This window comes from Trifolium pratense, linkage group LG3, assembly GCF_020283565.1.
Source record: "Trifolium pratense cultivar HEN17-A07 linkage group LG3, ARS_RC_1.1, whole genome shotgun sequence".
Lineage (NCBI taxonomy): Eukaryota > Viridiplantae > Streptophyta > Magnoliopsida > Fabales > Fabaceae > Trifolium > Trifolium pratense.
In genome coordinates this window covers 11,707,245-11,727,786 of record NC_060061.1, presented here as the reverse complement: position 1 = coordinate 11,727,786, position 20,542 = coordinate 11,707,245, and the positions used below count along the sequence as shown (strand labels likewise).

Here is a 20,542-nt window from a genome sequence, read left to right as displayed (position 1 = left end):
TTATTTTATAAATATATGAGCCGGTAGAAAAAAAATCATTGATCAAGAAAGACATAAAAATATTTTGTGATGAATAATATAGTCAACAATAATTTTGATATGATATACTTTTAAAATTGATGGTGCTTATCAATTATTGTACATAATTTTAATCACAATTGGTATACTTGCCATAGTGGTTGAAAATATTGCCTTGCATTGAAAGGTTGCGTGTTCGAATCCTAGTCAAAACAAAATTGTATTATTTTTTAATAAAAATTGCAAGATAAAATGGAGGAAAAACAGGGAAAACAAATTAGGGTTTAGAGTTTGCTTGTGTATACAAGCTTATAATATAAAAGATTTAATGCTAAAAAATAAAAATGCACAAGTTACAAAAAATAATTTGACACTTTCCTTCAAAAAAAAAATTTGACACTTTTTTTTTTTGACAATATCTAACAATCATTGTTTTCTTTTTTTGACAAAAATCTAACAATCACCCTTGATCTGACCTATATTTTTCCACAATGTTTTTATTTTTTAGGGAAACCTATGTAAGAATATAAGATTAATGTAGGGCTAAACTTCCAATATATATAAGTGGACCGTATTAATCGTAAATTCGGAAACAGTACTCTTTCGCGATATTTTTCTTTTCTTCTTTTCTCGCCTCGTTCGTTCCTTTTCGTCTTTCTCTTCAAAGAAGCTTCGATATCGCTATTGCATCGCATAGCTTTTTCGATTGCGCTTTGTCTCTGTCCTTTTCGCAATTTCCCTTTCAATATCCAATTTTATCATCGGTAAGCTTTTTCAATCCTTCTATTGTTCTTCCACTTTTCTCTTAATTTTTAGGGTTTCGATTCAAATTCAATCATTATCTTCCTAATTTAGGGTGTCCTGGTTTCCAATTGTCATCGAATTTGACTTTTGTTATTCAATTTTGGTGAATTTTTGTGTTTTGGGTTTAGGGTTCTGGTAAAATATAACAAAAAAAAAGTTTATTGTGATTTAGGGATTAGGGTTTTTCTTTAGAATTTATTGATTTAGATAGATAGATTTATGGCTGCTGGTAGACATGGAAGTTACCACGAAAATGAGTTTAAGGATCACGAGTCCAATTTGGAAGTTACTAGACGCGGGTTTTCAAATTCAAAAGAGCATGATCCGGTTAGGAATGGTGGTCATGATGGTGTGAGGAGTGGGGGGAGAAATTCGAGGGAGAGGGATAGGATTAGGACGAGGCAGAGGGATGTTAGGGAGGGAGATGCTGTTACTAATGGAAGTTACAGATCATCTTCCAGCAGGAGTGATTCTGGCAGTAGTGGCAGCCTTGGACCTCGTCGGTGTGGTTTTACTGTTAAGACAGTTGATAGAGAGCCTGGTGAGCTTTCCAGTGAGAGTGGGTCTGATGGTGCTGTTGAATCTGAATCTGTGGTGAAAGATTGTGAGGTTGCTGTGCTTGAAGGAAACAGGTCTCGCTCCCCTGCACCACAGGAGAAGAAAAGGAAATTTTCGCCCATAGTGTGGGATCAGGATGACAAGGAAGTGAAGGGGTCATCAAAGGTTAGGGTCTTGACGACACCAGTGGCTGCTCTTCCTCCTCTGCCTCAGCTGTCAAAATCGTCTGTTTTGTCACCGGCTGTTTCTCACAGTGAGGTTCAAGCACGTGCTGTCAGAAACAGAGAAACTAGGGATCTTGAGTTGCCCACTGTAGCTAAGGTTACCGTTCCCTCTCCTTCCGGATTGCTGTCCTTGTCACCGAAACAGACTTGGGGTAGTGATCAGGAAGCTGAGCAGCCAGAAGGTGAAGATTATGTTCCAACTCGTAATATATCATCTTCACGATGGGCAGCTGGAGATAACTCTCCTGTTGATGAGGGTGAAATTCTCAATGATGAAGAAATGCCCAAAAGGAAGAAGAGGCCAACTCCTGAGTTGTTGGAGACTAGAGTGAGGAACAAGTTATTGAGCCCCGATGATTCTAAAATAGGTGGTTTTGAAGGAGCTAGAGCCAGATCATCTGATTCGGAAGAAAGAAGTGTTATCCATGGTAGAACGTCCAGTGCCGATGGACATCCTGGTATTGAATCAGAAAAGGATGACTATATGGACATTGATGTTCGAGGTATGAAAAGTGACACCAGTAATAGTCACTCAGATACGGAATCTGAAGATGATGAGGATAGGCCGGAGACTCCAGAACCACCAGCTCAACCTCAAAGAACGGTCAACATGCTTCAGGGTTGTAGAAGTGTTGATGAGTTTGAGAGACTTAACAAGATAGATGAAGGAACGTACGGTGTTGTATATAGGGCAAAAGATAAGAAGACCGGGGAAGTTGTAGCATTAAAGAAGGTCAAGATGGAGAAGGAAAAAGAAGGCTTCCCGCTGACTTCTCTTAGGGAAATAAACATTCTTCTTTCTTTTCACCACCCATACATAGTTGATGTCAAGGAAGTAGTGGTTGGAAGTAGCCTTGATAGTATTTTCATGGTTATGGAATACATGGAACATGATCTTAAAGGATTAATGGAGTCAATGAAGCAACCATTTAGCCAAAGTGAAGTGAAGTGCTTAATGATCCAGCTTTTAGAAGGTGTGAAGTATCTTCATGACAACTGGGTGCTTCATAGGGATTTGAAGACTTCAAATCTGCTTTTAAATAACAGGGGTGAGCTAAAAATTTGTGATTTTGGGTTGGCTCGTCAATATGGGAGTCCTTTGAAACCATATACTCACCTGGTGGTTACTCTTTGGTACAGGTGAGCTTTATTCAATTATTGCAACATGTGTCTATCTATCTTTGTATATATCTATATATATAATCTATTACATATATTGGACTAATTAATATCGCATCATTCAGAGTGTAGTTTGATTGTTTACTTGCGTTGTGAATTTGATAACTGCGGTCATGCCTGATGCATTGAATAAAACTCACTCTTCCTTTGTAGTTATTCTGGAATAATAACAATTAATAACCAAATATTAATGATGCTGCTATTACTTACCCTATTCTTTGACATTAGTACAATGCTTACATACTTACCCTTCCTTTTTTTCTGCGGCAATGTGTTCAATAAATATACCTATCAGTTCCTCTGTTAATTTTACATTGCACTGTGTTGCTACTTTAATTAATTGCACTTGCTTTCACTTATGTTTTTTAACACATTTTTTTCTGCATTCTGTTGCAGAAATAAGAGATCATTTACCTGATGGTTGTCTGTCTGTTTCTCAGGGCACCTGAACTTCTTTTGGGGGCAAAACAGTACTCAACAGCTATTGATATGTGGTCTCTTGGTTGTATAATGGCTGAGCTATTGTCTAAGGAACCGCTGTTCAATGGAAAAACGGAATTTGATCAACTTGACAAGGTATATGCCAACTGTCAATTATTTGGTAGAACGTATGCTCTCATTTTTCTCTTTGTTTTAAGTTTTGTTGTCTTGTGCCTAACCACTTATTACAATGATTGGTGCTATATTGATGCCTGTTACTTTAATTGCAGATTTTCAGGATACTTGGCACTCCAAATGAAACAATTTGGCCGGGCTTCTCAAAATTACCCGGAGTCAAGGTCAATTTTGTCAAGCACCAGTAAGTACTCATGATATCCTTTATTAATGACATTAACTGTTTAATTACACTGTTCTTATTTTTCTGCCACTGTTTTCCCAGGCTTCCAACTTTGGGTGGTTTGGTCTGACTATCTGGCCTCCCTTGGTGACTTGTACTGTTACACAACTTCTGTAATTTCTATTAACAACCAAAATGTTCCTTTCAGGTATAATCTTCTGCGTAAAAAGTTTCCTGCCACATCATTCACTGGATCTCCAGTTCTTTCTGATTCTGGATTTGATTTGTTGAACAAGCTTCTAACTTATGACCCTGAAAAGGTAAATGTCACTTGAGCTTCATGAATTATAATTCTTTCTCTGTTAAGTACTAAAAATAACGTCTACTATTTTATGCAGAGGATCACGGCTGAAGCTGCTCTCAATCATGAATGGTTCCGTGAAGTTCCTCTTCCCAAGAGCAAAGAATTCATGCCTACATTTCCTGCCCAGCATGCTCAGGACAGGTATTTAATCTACTGGGACTCTACTACTGGACCTATTTGTTTAAGAAAAACTTTAAATATCTTGTCCCAAGGTAGATAGAAAGGGACAGCTGTGGCAGGATGTTGGCAGCCACTGTAAATATCTGCTGAGTCTTTATAACATTAGTCAACATTGTTTATTTAACAAGATTCGTGATTTTAACAGGAGGATGCGGAGAGTGTACAAGAGTCCAGACCCTTTAGAGGAGCAGCGACGGAAGGAGTTGCAGCAGGGTGAATTGGGGACTGGCGGAATATTTGGTTAAGATTGGAGCTATTTAAACCTATGTCTCAATAATCATTCTAACATGGCACACTGAATGTTTGCATTGATGAGGTGAGGGTATGCACTGAACGGAAGTTGCAAGCTTTGTTTGTTAGACGATCACTCGTGCTGTTTTTTAGCAGGGACTTGTTGGTTTGAGCAAAGATGTATTTTTTTACCTCCTGGAACCAGATTTCTTTCAGGTTAACATTCTTCACGCTTGGTCATCTTATAGAAATACATCTGTGACACTTTGCTGCCCAAGGTGTGGCATAACCTTCTCAAATTAGGAAGTCAGTGTCTGTTGAATCTTGTGTATGTAACATATTTTCATTTCATTGACATATTGTAAACAAATTTTATCTGGTTTTGAGTATTAAAGCAATATGGATTTTCTAGCAGCTATCAGTTATTTCTCTCCTTTTTTTTTAATATTCACATTGTGTATGCAAGAGATGGCTGGTGTGAAGTGGAAGAGGGCCTTCTGTGCATTTCATTGGAGAAAATGTCAGGGATTTATTAGGCATGAAAGGTAATGCATTCCTATGATATCTTGGATATTAAGGAATGAAGATATCAAATATGTTTCTGTGTGATAGAAGAGAGATAATGCCCAGAAGCTGAAGTGTTACCCACTTACCCTGCTAGAAGAGAGACTTTTGATATTTATTGATGAGTCTTTTTTTGGGATGGGGGTTAAAATCTTGTGTGTATTTCTTCATAAATGCTGCTCGCACAAATTATTGTTCTATTTGGATGTCAACAATTACATTAAGTATTTATGTGAACGTAGTTTTGTGGGATGCATAATGTACGATGTAATATTTCATTGTTAACCTGGCAAATTTATTTAAAATTAATCATTGCTTGTTCGGATTTTAAGTGTCAGCAGTCTCTTTTTTGTGTTGACTACCTCCTTTAGAAAATTCACTTTTTTTCTCTTCCAATTGGACAGGAAGCAATTTATTTGGTATAGTAGGTTATTGTTGAACAAGTGAGTTGCCTTACCCAGAAGAATTTCAATTATTTTTATGGTATAAAATTATGCACACATTAGAAGATTTTTCCCCTAGTGCTTCTCTTGTGTCAGTAACCAAAGCTTGTGTGAAAGGTGTCTCTTCTCTTTCTTCTCTGTACTTGCTGGTTTGAAATTCCTTCTCAAATAATTTGTAATGTTTGTGACAATGGTGTTTGAAAACATTTTTGTGCTCTTGAGAGACAGTTTTAAGCTGCTGTCTGTATTAAACTACCAAATTTTTTGAATGCTGATCATGTTGAGGCCAAGTTGTCAATGAAATAGTTTTTTACATTGTATTTTCTTACTATTTTCTGGGTTCTTATTTAATACTATTTTTTTAACCTTGTGTTCCATTGTTTCAATAGCATTCCACTTATGAGAAAAAAATGTACAACTAATTTTCAGCTTGTTCCCTCTAGCTTTTTGTAGAATCTAAGAGTAATAACAAATTCTTTAATGCTTAGTTAAAAGGAAGCAAAGAAGTTCTCTTATTCATGTTCATGTGTATTCACCGTCTGAAGATTGAAGCTTTGAACAAGGATAAGAATTCTTTTATGACATTTGTCTGCAAATGTCACTGCAGTATCAAAGCAAGCAGGTTGAGGAGGATACCACGATATCCTAAAGTATAGGAGTTCAATTAGTCGACCTTCAGGCTCTCTAGAGGTACAATGCAAATCTTGGTTTGTCATATTGAGTTTTCATACCACTTGCATCTCCATGGAATATTAGATCAGAATTGTTTGCTTTTGTTGTATTCATGTTGTATGCTGTTTTAATTCATATATAGTCCTTCGCCTTTTCTATAATGGGGTATGTTGTGGTTTATGACATTTACAGTAATTCTTCATTAAACGAATGTTCTGTCAAATTCACTGTATAGTGTATCTTCAAAGCATCTTCCATAGCAAGGCTGTAACATTGTTGTTGGGAAACTCATCTTCCCTAAGAGTGATAGTTGTGAAATTTCCCCTCAGCAAACATTAGAGTAGGTAATATGTAGCTTTGCTGTTGTAAAATCCATGTTCACTGAACAATTTCTATCATGCTTCAAATGTCACAAGGTTTCCTGACTTCTGTGCGCTTGCTACACGACATCAAAATTTTCGGTTCTATGTTATGAATTCCGATGGTAAACTAACTGTCTCGATTTGTCTAATACTTTAACTTTATGGGGTTCGTTTCTTGTCTGATGTTAAAATATGCTGTCAAGTCTGGTCATAAACTATGTCTTCTCTGGTCCGATGGTGAAAATTAATTGTTTTGAAAGTTGAGTGTTTATCTCTAATGAAAACTTGTTCTTATCAGAATTAATATTTTTATTTATTTATGATCACCCATGATATTTTTTCTTGATGCTTTAATTATCTGTTACTACATTATAGAAATCTAATATTCAACAAATACAGCTGCCTTTATTTTGCTGTTTGTTATTGAAGTGGGGGGGGGGTTTCTCCCTTGTTCACACTTCATTTGGCTTTACACATAATATAAACAAAAGTAAAATATTTGCCCAACCTTGTTGTCGAGGGTTGGGGATTGTTATTTAACTTATAAGTTGGATCCAACTGCTCTACTTGCATGCTTGTGCCAATAGTTGGGTGCATCTCTATGATTCTCACATAATTGATGATTCTATTAATTTGCACAGCTGGGAGATTGTTTATTCAACTTATAAGTTGGATCCAACTGCTCTGCTTGCATGCTTGTGCTAATAGTTGGGTGCAACTCTATGATTCTCACATAATTGACGATTCTATTAATTTGCGCAGCTGGGAGTTTGGGTCACTAACAGATGTAAAGCATCCCCTCTGATGGGCGATATAGTAAGCATAACCTGTGGATTTGTTTTTAAAAAAACAACCCCCTCCCAATCCCTCTTTCTCTGTTTGCATAGTAAACATGAAATGTAGTATGCGGGATCTCAGAGTTTGTATTTGACATGTTCCATTATGCTCAACTAGTGAATATGCAATCAATTTTACTTGCTACAAGGTTTGTGGCAATGTGTTGGCTATTACGTAGGAATATCTTAAAATGGAATTTGGCTATTACGTAGGAATATGAAAGTGGGACAATATGAGTGGTTGTGATGTGGAGAAAAATGCCGTTTAAGTTTTTCTTTGTCTTGCTTCATGGTGCTTCTCATGACCGATTTTAAGCATTAGGGAGGAATGTGTGTGGGTATCACCCATAAGGACCACATGCAGTCCTTAACCTCAAATGGTGCTTCACCATCTATTTGTTGCTTAAACTATGAGTGGTAGTGCTGAGTAGGGTATAACCTTGTCAGTGTATTTTGCAAATCAGAAAAATCTAAGATGGAGGTTTTAAAAGAATATATAATAAAATTTTGTTTGCTGTAAGTCTGTCTGGTGTCAAATGCTATTAGATGTTAAAGCTTATCTGTGGCATGCATTGGTGTTTCCATATATTGGTCGATTTTCATTTATTTAATGTTAACAGCTTATGTTTTTTTGACATCTGTTTGCGAGGCATAGATTGAAAGTATTTTCCATTAAAAAAAAAGGCAATGTAACCTATATTGAACTTGAACTGTAAAAGTGTTGGGAATCAAATTATAAATGCTAAGCACACTACACTAGCATAGCATTGTTGGTCAGATTAGGCAGGTTGGTGGTTGAGTACTTGAGTTATATAGTCTACTTTGTCATTTTGGCGGGTTATACAGGTTAGGTGTGATTGAGGTCATAATACACATTTGCCATTTTTGGAGGTTAGGACTTGGTTAGCCTTCAATCTGTTATTTACGTCATATAACATTTTTAGAAAAGTGGTTAGTTATCAATGCATTGCAACTACTAGAAACAGTTTAATATATTTGTAACAAAATCATTAAAAAACTTTTGATGCGGTCACTTTCCGGTGCAAATACTATTGAAGAGCACAACCAGTTTTTCAAGATGACATTTGTGAAATAAATAAAGGTTTTGTTTAATGAGCGCAAGGAAGATAATCTTCCATAAATGTAAGATTTATCTTGTGTAACATACTCTCTCCATCTCGAAATATAAGAACTCATTGATCATTGCACGTATGTCAATACATAATTTTGATCACAAATATTTTTAATTGTCTATTAGTAAACATTATAAAATTTGATATTTTGAAAATATTTATCGAAACAAGTCAAACAAGATCTTATATGATAATATTTACATTTATATGCTTTTTGAAAAATACGGTCAAAACAAGACATATAAATAGTACATTTAGTCAAAGTAGGTCTTATAAAATGTGACTGAGGGAGTATGATATAATTGACCTAAAAACAAGATTGATACCTATGGGATTAGTTCGAATGGTTGACATAGGTAGCAAGAGATCATATATATATATATTTTTTGAAAGTGACCTTAAGAAGATTGGATTGAACTCAATTATGATGGAGCTCATAAGGAGTCAATGGACCTCGTGGGTTGTGGTGGACTTATTCGAGATTCAGATGGACGTTGGCTGCCTGATGGGATTTGTGCATGAGATTGGAGATTGTGATGTCTTCCATGCTAAAATGTGAGACATGTATATAGGAATGCATTTTGCAAAAACTAAATGTTTTACTCATCTTATTCTTGAAAGTGATTATAAGCTTCTAATTGATTTGTCGAATTGATTTGTCGAATATGTGAACTAAGACTTGCATTGGTAGGTTTGTTGTAAGCACACATGGTGTGAAGACAATTGAAGATAATTTTAGTCTCAATTAGAGTTCTTTCGATGTAATAGTTTTGAAAACTCCCCTTAGGAAACTTATGATTTTCTTATTCGAGTAATTTCGTAATTTTAGGGCTTTGCCCTCTTTTGTTCACCCCCAAAAAAAGAAGTAAAAACAAGATAAAATTTAAGTCACGTTGTGGGTCTTACTTATTTTGCTATAGTAAATTTTCATTGGTTGGCAAGTTCTTTAATTATCAACAGATTATGACGCATTAAGGAACTATATGAAAATACGTTATCATTATTCTCTAATCAATTTACAATTCAATTAACAAGTACTCTACTTCTTTGAGAAAAATAGTTCCATAGTGCTACTGCTATGGGAAGATTTATCACCATTCATCAAATATAACATAACAAGATGTCACAACAAATGATTTTAAATATGGGAATATAAAGTTAGTTATTTTTTTTTTGTTTACAATGTTGTCAATTAAATATATAGCACTCTTGCTCTCACTTCTAATTCCCCCAAAGCAATAAGTTATGGATTTAACAAGAGAACGCTCACACATGTCCAGAGGTTGAAATTTCAGCATAGTGAGGTATGATTTGAAGAATGCTGCGATCCTGACTGCTTTGCAGAACTGTCGTCCTGGCAGGTAAAAAACTGGAAGGCTGGTACACATTTAAGGCAAGTTGTGTGCTTGGATCATGTGGAAACCAAAAACCATATCATCATTGAAGATAAAGTACATTGATGAGAAGAATGAAAATCTTGGACAGAATTTTGGAGACATCTGTGTTGGAAGAAGCCAAATGTCTTTAGCGCAATGTCAGAAATCTTAAGGTCCACAACTGACAAGGCAACTTGTTGCATCCTTTCTACCTCTGCATGCATGTAACATTCTGGCACGGCTACCAAATTCAGTACCCTTGGTCATGAGGAAGAATTATGGATATACAATAGGGTTTCAATAAAATTTAGTAACCTTGGTAACTCGAAGGGTTTCTCAGTATTGGCGGTTAAACGTTATCATGACATCAGCGTCTGACCTAGGACAAAGGTAACCAGACTTAATTCAAGGAAGAAAATTGTGTTGACTAGAGACCGGTCCACTGTCCATCCAAATATAGTGATCCCTCCTGGATTTGACTGCAAATACATCACTGCATATTCAAAAGAAATCAATAAGGATGAGATTCCTGCATACATCTAATGCTAACAACCTCAGTTCAAGTGTTTCATGTGATTTAGCACAACCTCAGTTCCTGCATACATCTAATATAGATTGTCAATTAAGTGAATATTTTCTTATAATTAGGACCAGAGGGAGTAGTAAATAAAGTCACAAATGAGAGGGCAGTAAGTGGAAAAAATAAAAAATGTATAAAAACTGTTTCCACTACATGTAATTCTTTGTGCCTTTTAAGTAGCTTGAAATTATACAATAATTGTTTTTCCACTTCTCTGCATAGTCAGTAAGTGTTGAAAAATGTAAAAAAACTTACTACCAGCAGTGAAATGGCAATACTTAATTGACAATCTATATTTTTGCCATTAATTAGAAGAACTTGTAAAATTCACAGGTTTTTCAGACAGAAGGTGGTTTATTTACGTACCAAAAGCTTGCCTCTTGTGATGCGAGGACATATAAGAAACCAACTGGGTATTTACAGCCAATCCTCCGAAATCCAATGACTCCAGATCACTTTCAGAATAGTCTATATGTATTGAGTTTAAATGGTTTGCAACCTCAAGGCTTCCTGCACTCGCTGAACTTCTCATTTGTGAATTATCAGAAGATGCACATGTTGCTATTGCATGCCACCGACTTGCAAGCGCAACAACATTTTGAGCTCTATGAGAAATTCTTGTTGCTGCGTGAAGACACATAATGATGCCGACCACCTGAACAAGTGTGGATACCTAGAAGAAAATAGATACAAAAAATGGAACATTCAAACTATGTACATTGAAAAAGCTTTGTATGAGTATGAACACAGAATGCTGCTTAAGAGCTTCATAGCTTTTGTATGAATTAAAAGGAAGCAATTCTTTCAATATAAATGCATAAACACTTTGAACATAGAGTTGAACTTACAGCAAAATCTCCACCGTTTACCATGGTAATCATGTCACGATATCCTGTGATCTGCAACAGAGTCACGACTTGGCTAACAGTGACAACCAAGAATTCCAAAAGAAGATAGATTCTGAACCTATGACTTATCTTGGAAAGATGATAACGCAACCGCATGTGCTCCTCCAAAAACACCAACACGTCACTCTCTCTTTCCAAAAGCTTCCCATAATCATCAAAGTGGATGACTTGCAAATTACAGACCAAGTGAAACATAACGCAGGCTGACAGAGAGATTGCACTAACATATGTCCAAGATAAAATCAAAGCTATAAAAATAGCAATCGAGAACCCCCATGACCTATGTTGTATATGTGAAATGCGAATGATTTCTCGCACTGTCTTCAGAAAGAAACACGGCAATACCCACAGAAGGAACAGACGCAAAGATCCCTATGAATTCAGAGGGAGGACAGTTAAATTTTCATTTGTAATTTGTAAACAAGTTCACAAAATTGAAAAGGGAATGATTTGAAAAAATAACAGGCTTATCTTTCTTTTGACTTAATTGTACTTTTGTGGTTACCATAGTTTAAGTTGCTTAAATAAGTCCCTTTGGCCTATACTATCCTAATCAAGTAAACACTAAAACTAATGTTCTGCTGAATTACTAACAGATGGATTTGACTCCTTTAAAGTAGTAGTAAATAGTTTTTTTTTTTTTTTTGAAGACAAGTAGTAGTAAATAGTTACTAATTAGTAAAGTGAGAAAATAAGTAATGATATTTCAACTATCTATGATTTGTCATAAATGTGCAGATAATATCAATAGCTGATTCACTTCACCTTCAAAAGCTAGCTGCTAACTTTAGAGGAGCTGAATCCTAAATAGAATGTGTTGATTAAAATTCAGACTTGAGACTTGATTTAGACAATTTGTTTTTATAAGCAACTTGATTTAGACAATTGAAATGCATGGATCAAAATCACACATTCTCAAAACTACATCGATCAAAAATAAAATCGAAGCCAAATTTTATAAAAATAAAAATAAGGAATAAAGGAGAAGAAATAGAATATCAATTTCACATAGTAAATGCATCACATAGTTACTTATTTTAGTCGTCCGATCTAAAATCAACAGCAAATACATTTTATTTTTTTTTGCTTTCACCACCAGTTTAATCTAGTTCGGGGATTAGTTCTGGCATGAAGTGGTTCCAGCCCCCTCTCGATCGCAGTTGCGGGGATTGAACCCCCTACCAAGTTCAGTGCCAATCACCGTCAATTACCACCGAACAAACTAAAGATTGGTTACTACTTAAAATATTTTGATGAGGTGTAATGTGAGCCGACCAATCATCGATGACCCAGATCAATTAATGCGTGTGTAAGTGTGTTTCTAAATGCAGTAAATCCAAATCAAAAGAAAAAAAATAAAAATATATAGTAATGCTAAGTTGAACCCTAAAAAAAAGTCAAATAACAAACACATTTCAATTTCACAAACATTGCACATTTGAAGCTACAAAACAAAAAATTGTATTAACGTGGCAAATGATATGATTAACTTACCGAAATCTGATTAACATAATCACGATGAAAACAAGCAACGTGTCCAGTATAACGGTCAACGAACAGAAACCTCCGAAGTCCATATTTTCTCAAACAGTGCGAAATACAGAGCAAAGAAACAGCGGCAAGACTCGCCTGAAAAGTAACAATCACCATCTCGCAACCGCGTAACTCGTACTTCTCGCACTCTAAACAATCGCACATCCATAGCGCCACCAATGGAACCGCCACTCCTAAAATGAAGAAAACTGTCCAACAAATTATTGAGTATAGAATTGAACGTGGATTAAACCCTAAGATGTGTAAGAATAATTCTAATCGCGCTAGACTCTTATCAACTTCGGTATCGTCGGTTTCGTCGTTTTTGTTGTTAGTTTCTGGTTCGTGTTCGTGATTTGAAGTTAGAAGAGGGGTTTCTGTTGCTTCGGTGTTTGGTTCTTCTGTTCGTATTTGGAGATTCGTCATTTTCGTATTTATATTTTTTTATTTTTTGATATCTATGATCTATCTATGTATATGAATGGGAATATTGAAGTGATTATTTTCCATTTTGGTATTGAGATTGCTGAATAATGAAGCAGAATTAGTTTGAAAGTTGGTGGAGTAGGAAATTGGGCATTTATTGTCCCTTTCCTTTCCTTTTGGGGAATGCAATACTGTTTCCTGTCATAAGATTTCTTATTTTAATTCAACTGACATTGCCCGTAGAAAGGGAAAGAATAGCTTTTTAATTTAATTTAATTAAAATAAAGGTCATGCTAACCGGTAGCTCAGAGTATTGGTTTAGGAAATCAAAAAAAAAACTTTCAAATTGAAAATAATATTTTTTAAATTTTTTAGAAATTGACTTCACAATTATCAAGACCATATTACTATATTTAATTCCTTAAAAAGTGTTCAGTATTTTCATTAAAATAAAACACGGAAAACAAATTATAGTACTAAATTTGAATCCTGAAAATGAAATCTGATTCATGTGAGGTGTGAGAACCTTGACTCTATTCCTATTTTTGGCAGATTTGGAGACCACCGTACACATTGATTAGTTTTGGATCTCAATTCAATAGTTGAAGACTTGAAGTCAAATCAAAATGATTCATTTTGTCACAAAAGGGAAAAAACAAATCTAAGAAAACAATTATGCATGTCTTTTTTCTAGCTTAATCAAGGTTATTTGGTTTAAACATGTAGCAATGTTTAAAAGTTTAGAATTTGCCACATATTTAGTTCCAACAAGGCTTGAGGGATGAACTAAAAATGAATAAAGAAACTCATGATATCGGATAGAATAATAGATATGTTACTAGAGCAATCAAGGATGACAACAATGTTTGTCATTAGTGGATAAAGATCAACTCCTGCTCAATATATTCTGTCATTTATCATGCTCGTAATTTAAGGTTGATTGATTTTAAAGAGAAACATTTAAAACAAAAAAACTGTCATGAAGAGAGATCAATAGTTGAGATGACAATATGACAATGCACAAAAGAAGTTCCGTAGTAGAAGATCTATATATTATAGCACCTTTTCGTAAGAAAGTCGACAAAAATTACTTTTGCACAAGTTTTTCATTCCATCTCTCCGTCTTCACTAAAAAATATAAATAATCAAAAGAGAGTAAGATTAAGAGAGACATGGAATAATGAGAGAAACGAAGAGAAAATGTGAAGGAAATAATTCAAATCTTAAATATTTACTTTGAATAAAATTCTATTAGAAAAGAGGGCTCATAACGATTGTTATTTAACAATAAATTTTTTGACCGGTTTTTCAAATTAAATTAATGTTTGATGGTAATTGAGTTGGCCAAAATGTTTGAAATTATAACTATCTTTCATTCCTGAGGCAACGGATCTTGTGTGAGCTTACATTTTGTTGCAACAACATGAAAAGTGGTCCTGCTTGCTCCCTAATCAAACCAACGAAAATGACATGTAGGACTTTTGACAAGGCTAATACAAGCTTGCTTGGTGACATGTATTATCACGGGACACCTCTGAAATTTGAAAGTGTGGTATTCAGGTATTGTTTGCACGTTTTATATTCCAAGTTTTTATTTATTTTATGGAACTTGTATATTCCAAGTTGTACATTAACATGTCTTTGTTTGTAATAATCTATCTAATTAACATTGAGCAAGATACAAAATAGTAGTGTATATCCTAAAGATTAAAGAATACAAAAAATAAATTATAGGTGGTCTGTCTAGGATATTATCTCACATCCGCATCAGATGTGAAATGATTTGAATATGAGTTTATAAGTGGAGACAATTCTCACCTTACAAGTCGGTTTTTTTTTTTAGAGTTTAGTTAGATCCAACTCAAATTTTAAGATGGTATTAGAGTCTCCTCCAAAATTTATTGGGCCACACTCTATCAAGTTTTTGCTATCAGGCCAATCGGTAAAAAACAATCCTCACCTTACAAGTGGACGTGAGATGGTTTCACATTATAAGGTATACTTTGGGAATTTGTTTAGGTCATGTTTTAGTACACTATCAATTTATTTTGTATGCAAGCAGTGAATAACTTGCTGCCAAATGCTCATGTTCAATTCAGATTCAGATTTTTGCAATCAACAGAAGCTCATAGTCACAGTGTACAAAGATCTCGGTTGTTTGATAAAAGATCCAACAACTTGTTGTCGTATATAAACTTTATCAAATCAGCTTCAAATCACAACTTTGAAGTTTGAAGTATGAATCTTTAGATCTTGTGAAAAATATACATATAGGAGGCCAGCAGAAACATATTCATCAATTATGGCCATGTATAAAATCATAATGCTTACACTGCACTGCACATACGAAGTTTGTCCACAAAAATTGTGTATCAGATCAAATATACTATGTAGCAAGTGATGATGCCAACACAATCAAAACTGATCGATCAATCAATCGATCATATTGATATGCTGTTGGGGATTCCACGACCAGTTACACCGGGTCCTGACAGAGGAAGCAAAAGTTCATAAGGAGGAACACCTGCACCAGTTCTACTTTTCAAACTCGGATCCTTATTTCTTGCATTTATTATTTCTTCTATCTCTTCAAGTCTAGCAGAAAATTTACCAAACAATTTCAGGATTTCATTATCATTGATCCAATGATTATGCAGATAATTCGTTTGGCCCAAATACTCTTCGTCAGGCGAATGAGTTGACAATGTGTCTTGAACAGCCATTACTTTGGTAGCTTGAAGTTGAGTAGGCAATGATGATAAGAAAAAAAGCTGAGGATTTCGAATAAACTTTTCATAATCAGAATCATTTTCTTGAGGAATAAGTTTTCTCATGAGGGTAGGACGGTTTGGAACATATCCTCCAAAAGGGTATTGTCCAAAGTTTATAGCAGCATGTTGACCTGAAGCAATCCATATGATTGTTGTAAGTATGCCAGATAGGTCCTCTTTGATATCTAGTTTAGGCCACCAGGGTTCATTACTTTTGTCATGGTGACCCTTAAACTTGATTTCACTCCACCATTCTTGGAGCTCAACGTCGGATGTGATTGAATTCGATTCGGAATAGAAGTGTTCAACATAAGATTCTACCCATTCTTTAATGGCAGACCAGATTAGGAGTCCATCTGCAGCATAAGGGTAGTCATCAATCACAAGTTTTACACCATAGGGCATTGAAGGGTCTTCTACTGCCATGCCCCTGGAAAGTGCATTCCATATAGTATTAACAGACTGCTAGTATATGCATATATGTCCTATGAACAAAGGTTGAACTTCAAATGGTAGAAAATCCATGTTACCGGTAAAAACTACATTCGTCTCTTAATATAGGACCTCTTGATATTTTTACTTGTCTCTATTTATAAGATCTCTTTCATATTTACAACTGCATCAATTCTTTCTCTACCAATATACTCATAATTAAGTTACATTTTTTATCTGCAATTAGTAATAAATAACATATGATAGAAACATAAACTAATTCTCTCTCCTGAGGAGTAAACTTGGAAAACAATATCAATTCACAAAAAATTTAACACTACTATACTACTACGAACTTTCTTAATTCATGTGATTTACTCAACATGGTCCTATATTTGGGAACGAGGGTAGTAATAATTAGTTAAGAGACAAAAGAGATATCGAGCAACTGTATGAAAGCTGGATTTTGAAGCATGACATCAGAATTACCTCCGAATAAGATCTGCTGGGAGAGACTCCATATCAAATCTCCACATGTTCTTGTAAGCTGCTGAACTAAGCTCCATGGCATATTTTCCAGGACTAAATGATGCTTCAATTATGCCCCCTCCATTTATTAAATTTTGTCGAGCAAGTGCATTAATTTCCATTGTATAGCGCATATGAGGATGTAGCAACTTGTAAATGGGATGCATTGGGCTTAACTGTCTATGACTAGCAATAATATATGGCTCCATGCATGCATGAGTCCTTAACCTGCATATTACATATTTCCACTGTATCTTTACTCAAAGCAAAATGTGATAAAATTCACCAATTCTTTTGACCGGTTGCAACTGAATTTGCTAAAAAACCAATTATCTTACCAATGATTTACTAGTTGATGGATTCCAGCATCATTTGAGCAAACATGAGCTTTTGCTAACTTCCAAATCCAGTCTGTTGTGGCATCATGGCCTTGTGTGTAAACTCTTTTATTTTGTGGCGAAGAAGGTGTTTGAGGAAGTGAAAGCTCAATAGCTATAGGACGTAGAATACCGGTCTTTGTAATGAAGAGAATTGTCCGGGAGGCATAAGCTTTCCTCTCAGGTAAAGAGTTCATCTTCTTGATGAATGGCAAAAGTGTGTCATGGTAATCAATAATAAATAGTCTCTTTTCCTCCAAGGCCTGTCAGTGTAAAAAGTAATTGATTGCACGTAGGGATAGTGAGTTTCTGTAAGATAAACAGATCAAGCAACAATAAAACAAAAAACAAAACATGGATCAAACCTTTTCCAAGCTCATTCCACCAAGTTCTTGCTCCAGCAGTTCCTTTGTTAATGCTGATTCAGGAGGGCCATAGACAGTTGGATCTAGTTTGCTGCAGATTGGAAACTCCTGCAAAGACAACAAATTGATACTCAAGCAACTGCCTAATAATAGGTATGAAAAATAAATAAATGAAAACTACCTTCAATAGCTCAATATTCACTGGATTTACTCCAGCTAAGGCCTGCCTTGCAAATTCGTTGTCCCGCAACCATGCAAATTTATCTCCTGGAATAATGCAAAAGGATTAGTTTGTTCAATGAATGTGGTTTCGATAAATACAAGGTTATTTTGCGCTCAAGGTTTAAAAGCGTGGTGCAGTAAAAAATTGTGACTGATGATGGGGTCTTAATATGTTTGATTTCATGTTTTGACATATTTAAGTCTAACTTGAAAATAAAGTTTGTCGCTTTTGCATCTACAATTGATTCTAGAATCTAGACTCGAATAGATTATTCAATTCACTTTTACATATAGATATACAAACGTTATAGTTATTTTACATTCAACTCAATTTTTGTCACTGCAGAACTAAAGCACGTATTATAACACGTTTGCCTAGGAATTAATGTCGAAAGCAAACGTAGAGGTTTCATACCTTTTACAATAGCTGGGAGTTCATACTTCAACAACCGTTTTCCAGAACTGAGGACCTGTTTCATAACTTTTCCCACCAAGAGACTATCCACTAACCCTTTATTCTCTTCATCTATCAAACTAACACCATCAATATAAAGCTTGTCAATTTCTGAGAAACACTTGAAAGGAATGTCTGAACGGGACAGACTGGCGGAAATTGTGGGTATAAGATTGTGTAACACAGCTTTCAATCTTCCAGCAGAAAATGTAGCCTGTTTGATTTCTTCAAAAGTTTCATCTCGCGGCACATAAACAGGATGTGGCTTTTCAATTCTAGTCTCAGTCATTGGATCTAATTTATTGCACCAAAAAATACATGTTGCACACTTCATTAGATATATGCTATTTAATCCAATACACGAAAATTCAACATGGCACTACAAAGAAGTAAGAAAAGATATGAACTCTACCGGAGCGAGTTGGAGGTCTTCCAGTTCTGCAGCGGCGAGGATAAGGTCTCTCGGGATCTCCAAGGACTGGTCTAACAAGTTCTTCTTTATTAGGATTGCCTAAATCATTGTAGGGAGCATAATCATAGATTCTTTCATGTGATTTTCTTTCCTTTTCTTGGTGAGTACCACTACCCCTTATGCTTAGCAAGTCCTCGAGTCGAAGATCTTTGATACCTGGTGGTGTTTGTGATGGTAAATATGCCTATCAAATCCATGCAAACAACATGATAAGTTAAGTTTGTATGAAGGACGAGAAAAATGCTATATAGCATCGATATTTCAGATTGAAAGCGTGTTAGGTATCTGACACGTGCCAGTATCATATACCGACACTGACATACATGTTGTTAGTTGTTACATTTAATCACTTTTATTTTCTCAAATTATTACTGTGGTATCTACGTTGTGTCTGGTGTCTGTGTAAGTGCTTCATAGGAATTAATGACTCAATGGTAGATTTATCAGACTACTTACTTGGTTCTTGAATATGATTCTACTTTGAGGGTTATCGTTATGCGAATGAATCCATGTGTTAGCTGGAAAGAAAACGGGTCCTTCAGCAAAGCCGTGAAGGATGATTTCCAGCAAGTGGAACTCCTTTGGCCGAAGATTGGTAATGAGAATAGCAGCAGGGGATCCAAAGTCAGTTGGCACTGTGAAATCAGCAGAGTATTCCACAACATATGGAACGTTTGACGGCTTCGGTAGCCAACCTCTTACATATGATTCCACCCTTTTTCCATTATTAGTAACTGAAAATGTAACAAACAAAACAACAAAATCAAGTATAATCAGTTTTGTCTTGTTAAAAATAAAAAAAAGTATGATGAATTTTATAGTTCTGTTTTTTTTTTTTGCCTCACTAAGAAGTGAGATCACTAAATATTGATATTTTTTCTTACATTTGAGAATCAAGAAAGTATTTGTATAAATTATGGTTTTGAGATTGCAAATAAAATCTACCAATAGTTTGGATTTCGCCGTTTTTCTCGATTGATCTATGCTGAAGATTTTTCTTTATATAGAAATAATAATAATATAAGGATGAAAATGAAACAAACCAGGGTCAATTTGTTCACTGACAAGCTGAATTTGTATCCCCTGACCAGCACCATTGATGAAATACTCCAACTGATCTTCAACAATGTTACTCTTCATCTTCTTCCTTATCGTAACCACCGCCTTCACCTCTAACACTTCGCCGTTGTTGCTACCATCACTTGAACCAGAACCATGTTGTACTACCAAGCCGTTAGTCTCTTTACTGTCCAACGGAGATGTTGCAGTTTTACTGTCCCCGCTACTGATCACTGCTTGAATCTGAACACTCTGCCGTCCAGATGACCGTGAAATGTTTCTCCGATGCTTCTTATCGGAGAACACTATCGGAGATCGGACGAGCAATGGATTAGACTTCACTGCAAACATTGTCAATGGCGCGCAGTGACTTCTAACAGAAACAGAGTGTAGTGTAAACTCTATCTACGCACTATAGTACATAGTACATAACAAATGCTGCTTAAACGACGTCGTTGGGAAAATCAGATAGTAGCTACTAGCTAGCATGTTTATTTATTTATATTTTTTCAATTCACATATTTATATTCACATAATGCCTTTACTTACTCTTCTGTCATTGTTATAAGCAAAAAATCATTTTTCTAAGTTTATTGGCCTTTTCAATGAACTTAAAAGGTCATTTTTTTGTTTATAATAGTGATTGGAGGAAGTATATTTTTAGGGAAAAATTAACATGTGTCCTTTAGGCAT

At 35.3% G+C, this 20,542-nt stretch overlaps 3 protein-coding genes and 1 long non-coding RNA gene across 6 annotated transcripts; 2 read left to right on the top strand and 2 right to left on the bottom strand.

The window, feature by feature from the left end:
• The first annotated feature begins 562 nt into the window (after positions 1-562).
• LOC123914289 (cyclin-dependent kinase G-2) lies at positions 563-4,750 on the top strand. Of its 2 annotated transcripts, none has more exons than XM_045965390.1 (6): positions 563-2,744; positions 3,224-3,359; positions 3,494-3,582; positions 3,770-3,881; positions 3,960-4,066; positions 4,251-4,750. In XM_045965390.1, the coding sequence occupies exons 1-6, from the start codon at positions 1,042-1,044 to the stop codon at positions 4,348-4,350; spliced, it is 2,247 nt and encodes a 748-aa protein (XP_045821346.1). In that variant the 5' UTR covers positions 563-1,041; the 3' UTR covers positions 4,351-4,750. The 2 variants fall into 2 exon arrangements, 1 of the variants encoding a protein (XP_045821346.1); XR_006811789.1 differs by lacking the exon at positions 4,251-4,750 and adding an exon at positions 3,664-3,685 and having other exon boundaries at positions 595-2,744; positions 3,960-3,978.
• Positions 4,751-5,349: 599 nt separating this feature from the next.
• On the top strand, positions 5,350-7,387 carry LOC123914292. Its single transcript, XR_006811790.1, has 3 exons — positions 5,350-5,460; positions 5,951-6,033; positions 7,019-7,387. It is a non-coding gene; the product is annotated as an uncharacterized LOC123914292 (long non-coding RNA).
• A 2,002-nt stretch (positions 7,388-9,389) lies between these two features.
• Positions 9,390-13,362, bottom strand: LOC123914291. Of its 2 annotated transcripts, XM_045965394.1 has the most exons (5): positions 12,705-13,359; positions 11,151-11,582; positions 10,669-10,975; positions 10,038-10,215; positions 9,390-9,954 (listed from the first exon to the last, which is right to left on the bottom strand). In XM_045965394.1, the coding sequence occupies exons 1-4, from the start codon at positions 13,167-13,169 to the stop codon at positions 10,082-10,084; spliced, it is 1,338 nt and encodes a 445-aa protein (XP_045821350.1). In that variant the 5' UTR covers positions 13,170-13,359; the 3' UTR covers positions 9,390-9,954; positions 10,038-10,081. The 2 variants fall into 2 exon arrangements, with proteins under 2 accessions (XP_045821350.1, XP_045821349.1); XM_045965393.1 differs by having other exon boundaries at positions 9,390-10,215; positions 12,705-13,362.
• Positions 13,363-15,326: 1,964 nt separating this feature from the next.
• Positions 15,327-20,542, bottom strand: LOC123914288 (lipoxygenase 6, chloroplastic). Its single transcript, XM_045965389.1, has 9 exons — positions 19,834-20,542; positions 19,247-19,524; positions 18,731-18,974; positions 18,280-18,612; positions 17,824-17,909; positions 17,643-17,750; positions 17,239-17,540; positions 16,862-17,128; positions 15,327-16,370 (listed from the first exon to the last, which is right to left on the bottom strand). The coding sequence occupies exons 1-9, from the start codon at positions 20,198-20,200 to the stop codon at positions 15,611-15,613; spliced, it is 2,745 nt and encodes a 914-aa protein (XP_045821345.1). The 5' UTR covers positions 20,201-20,542; the 3' UTR covers positions 15,327-15,610.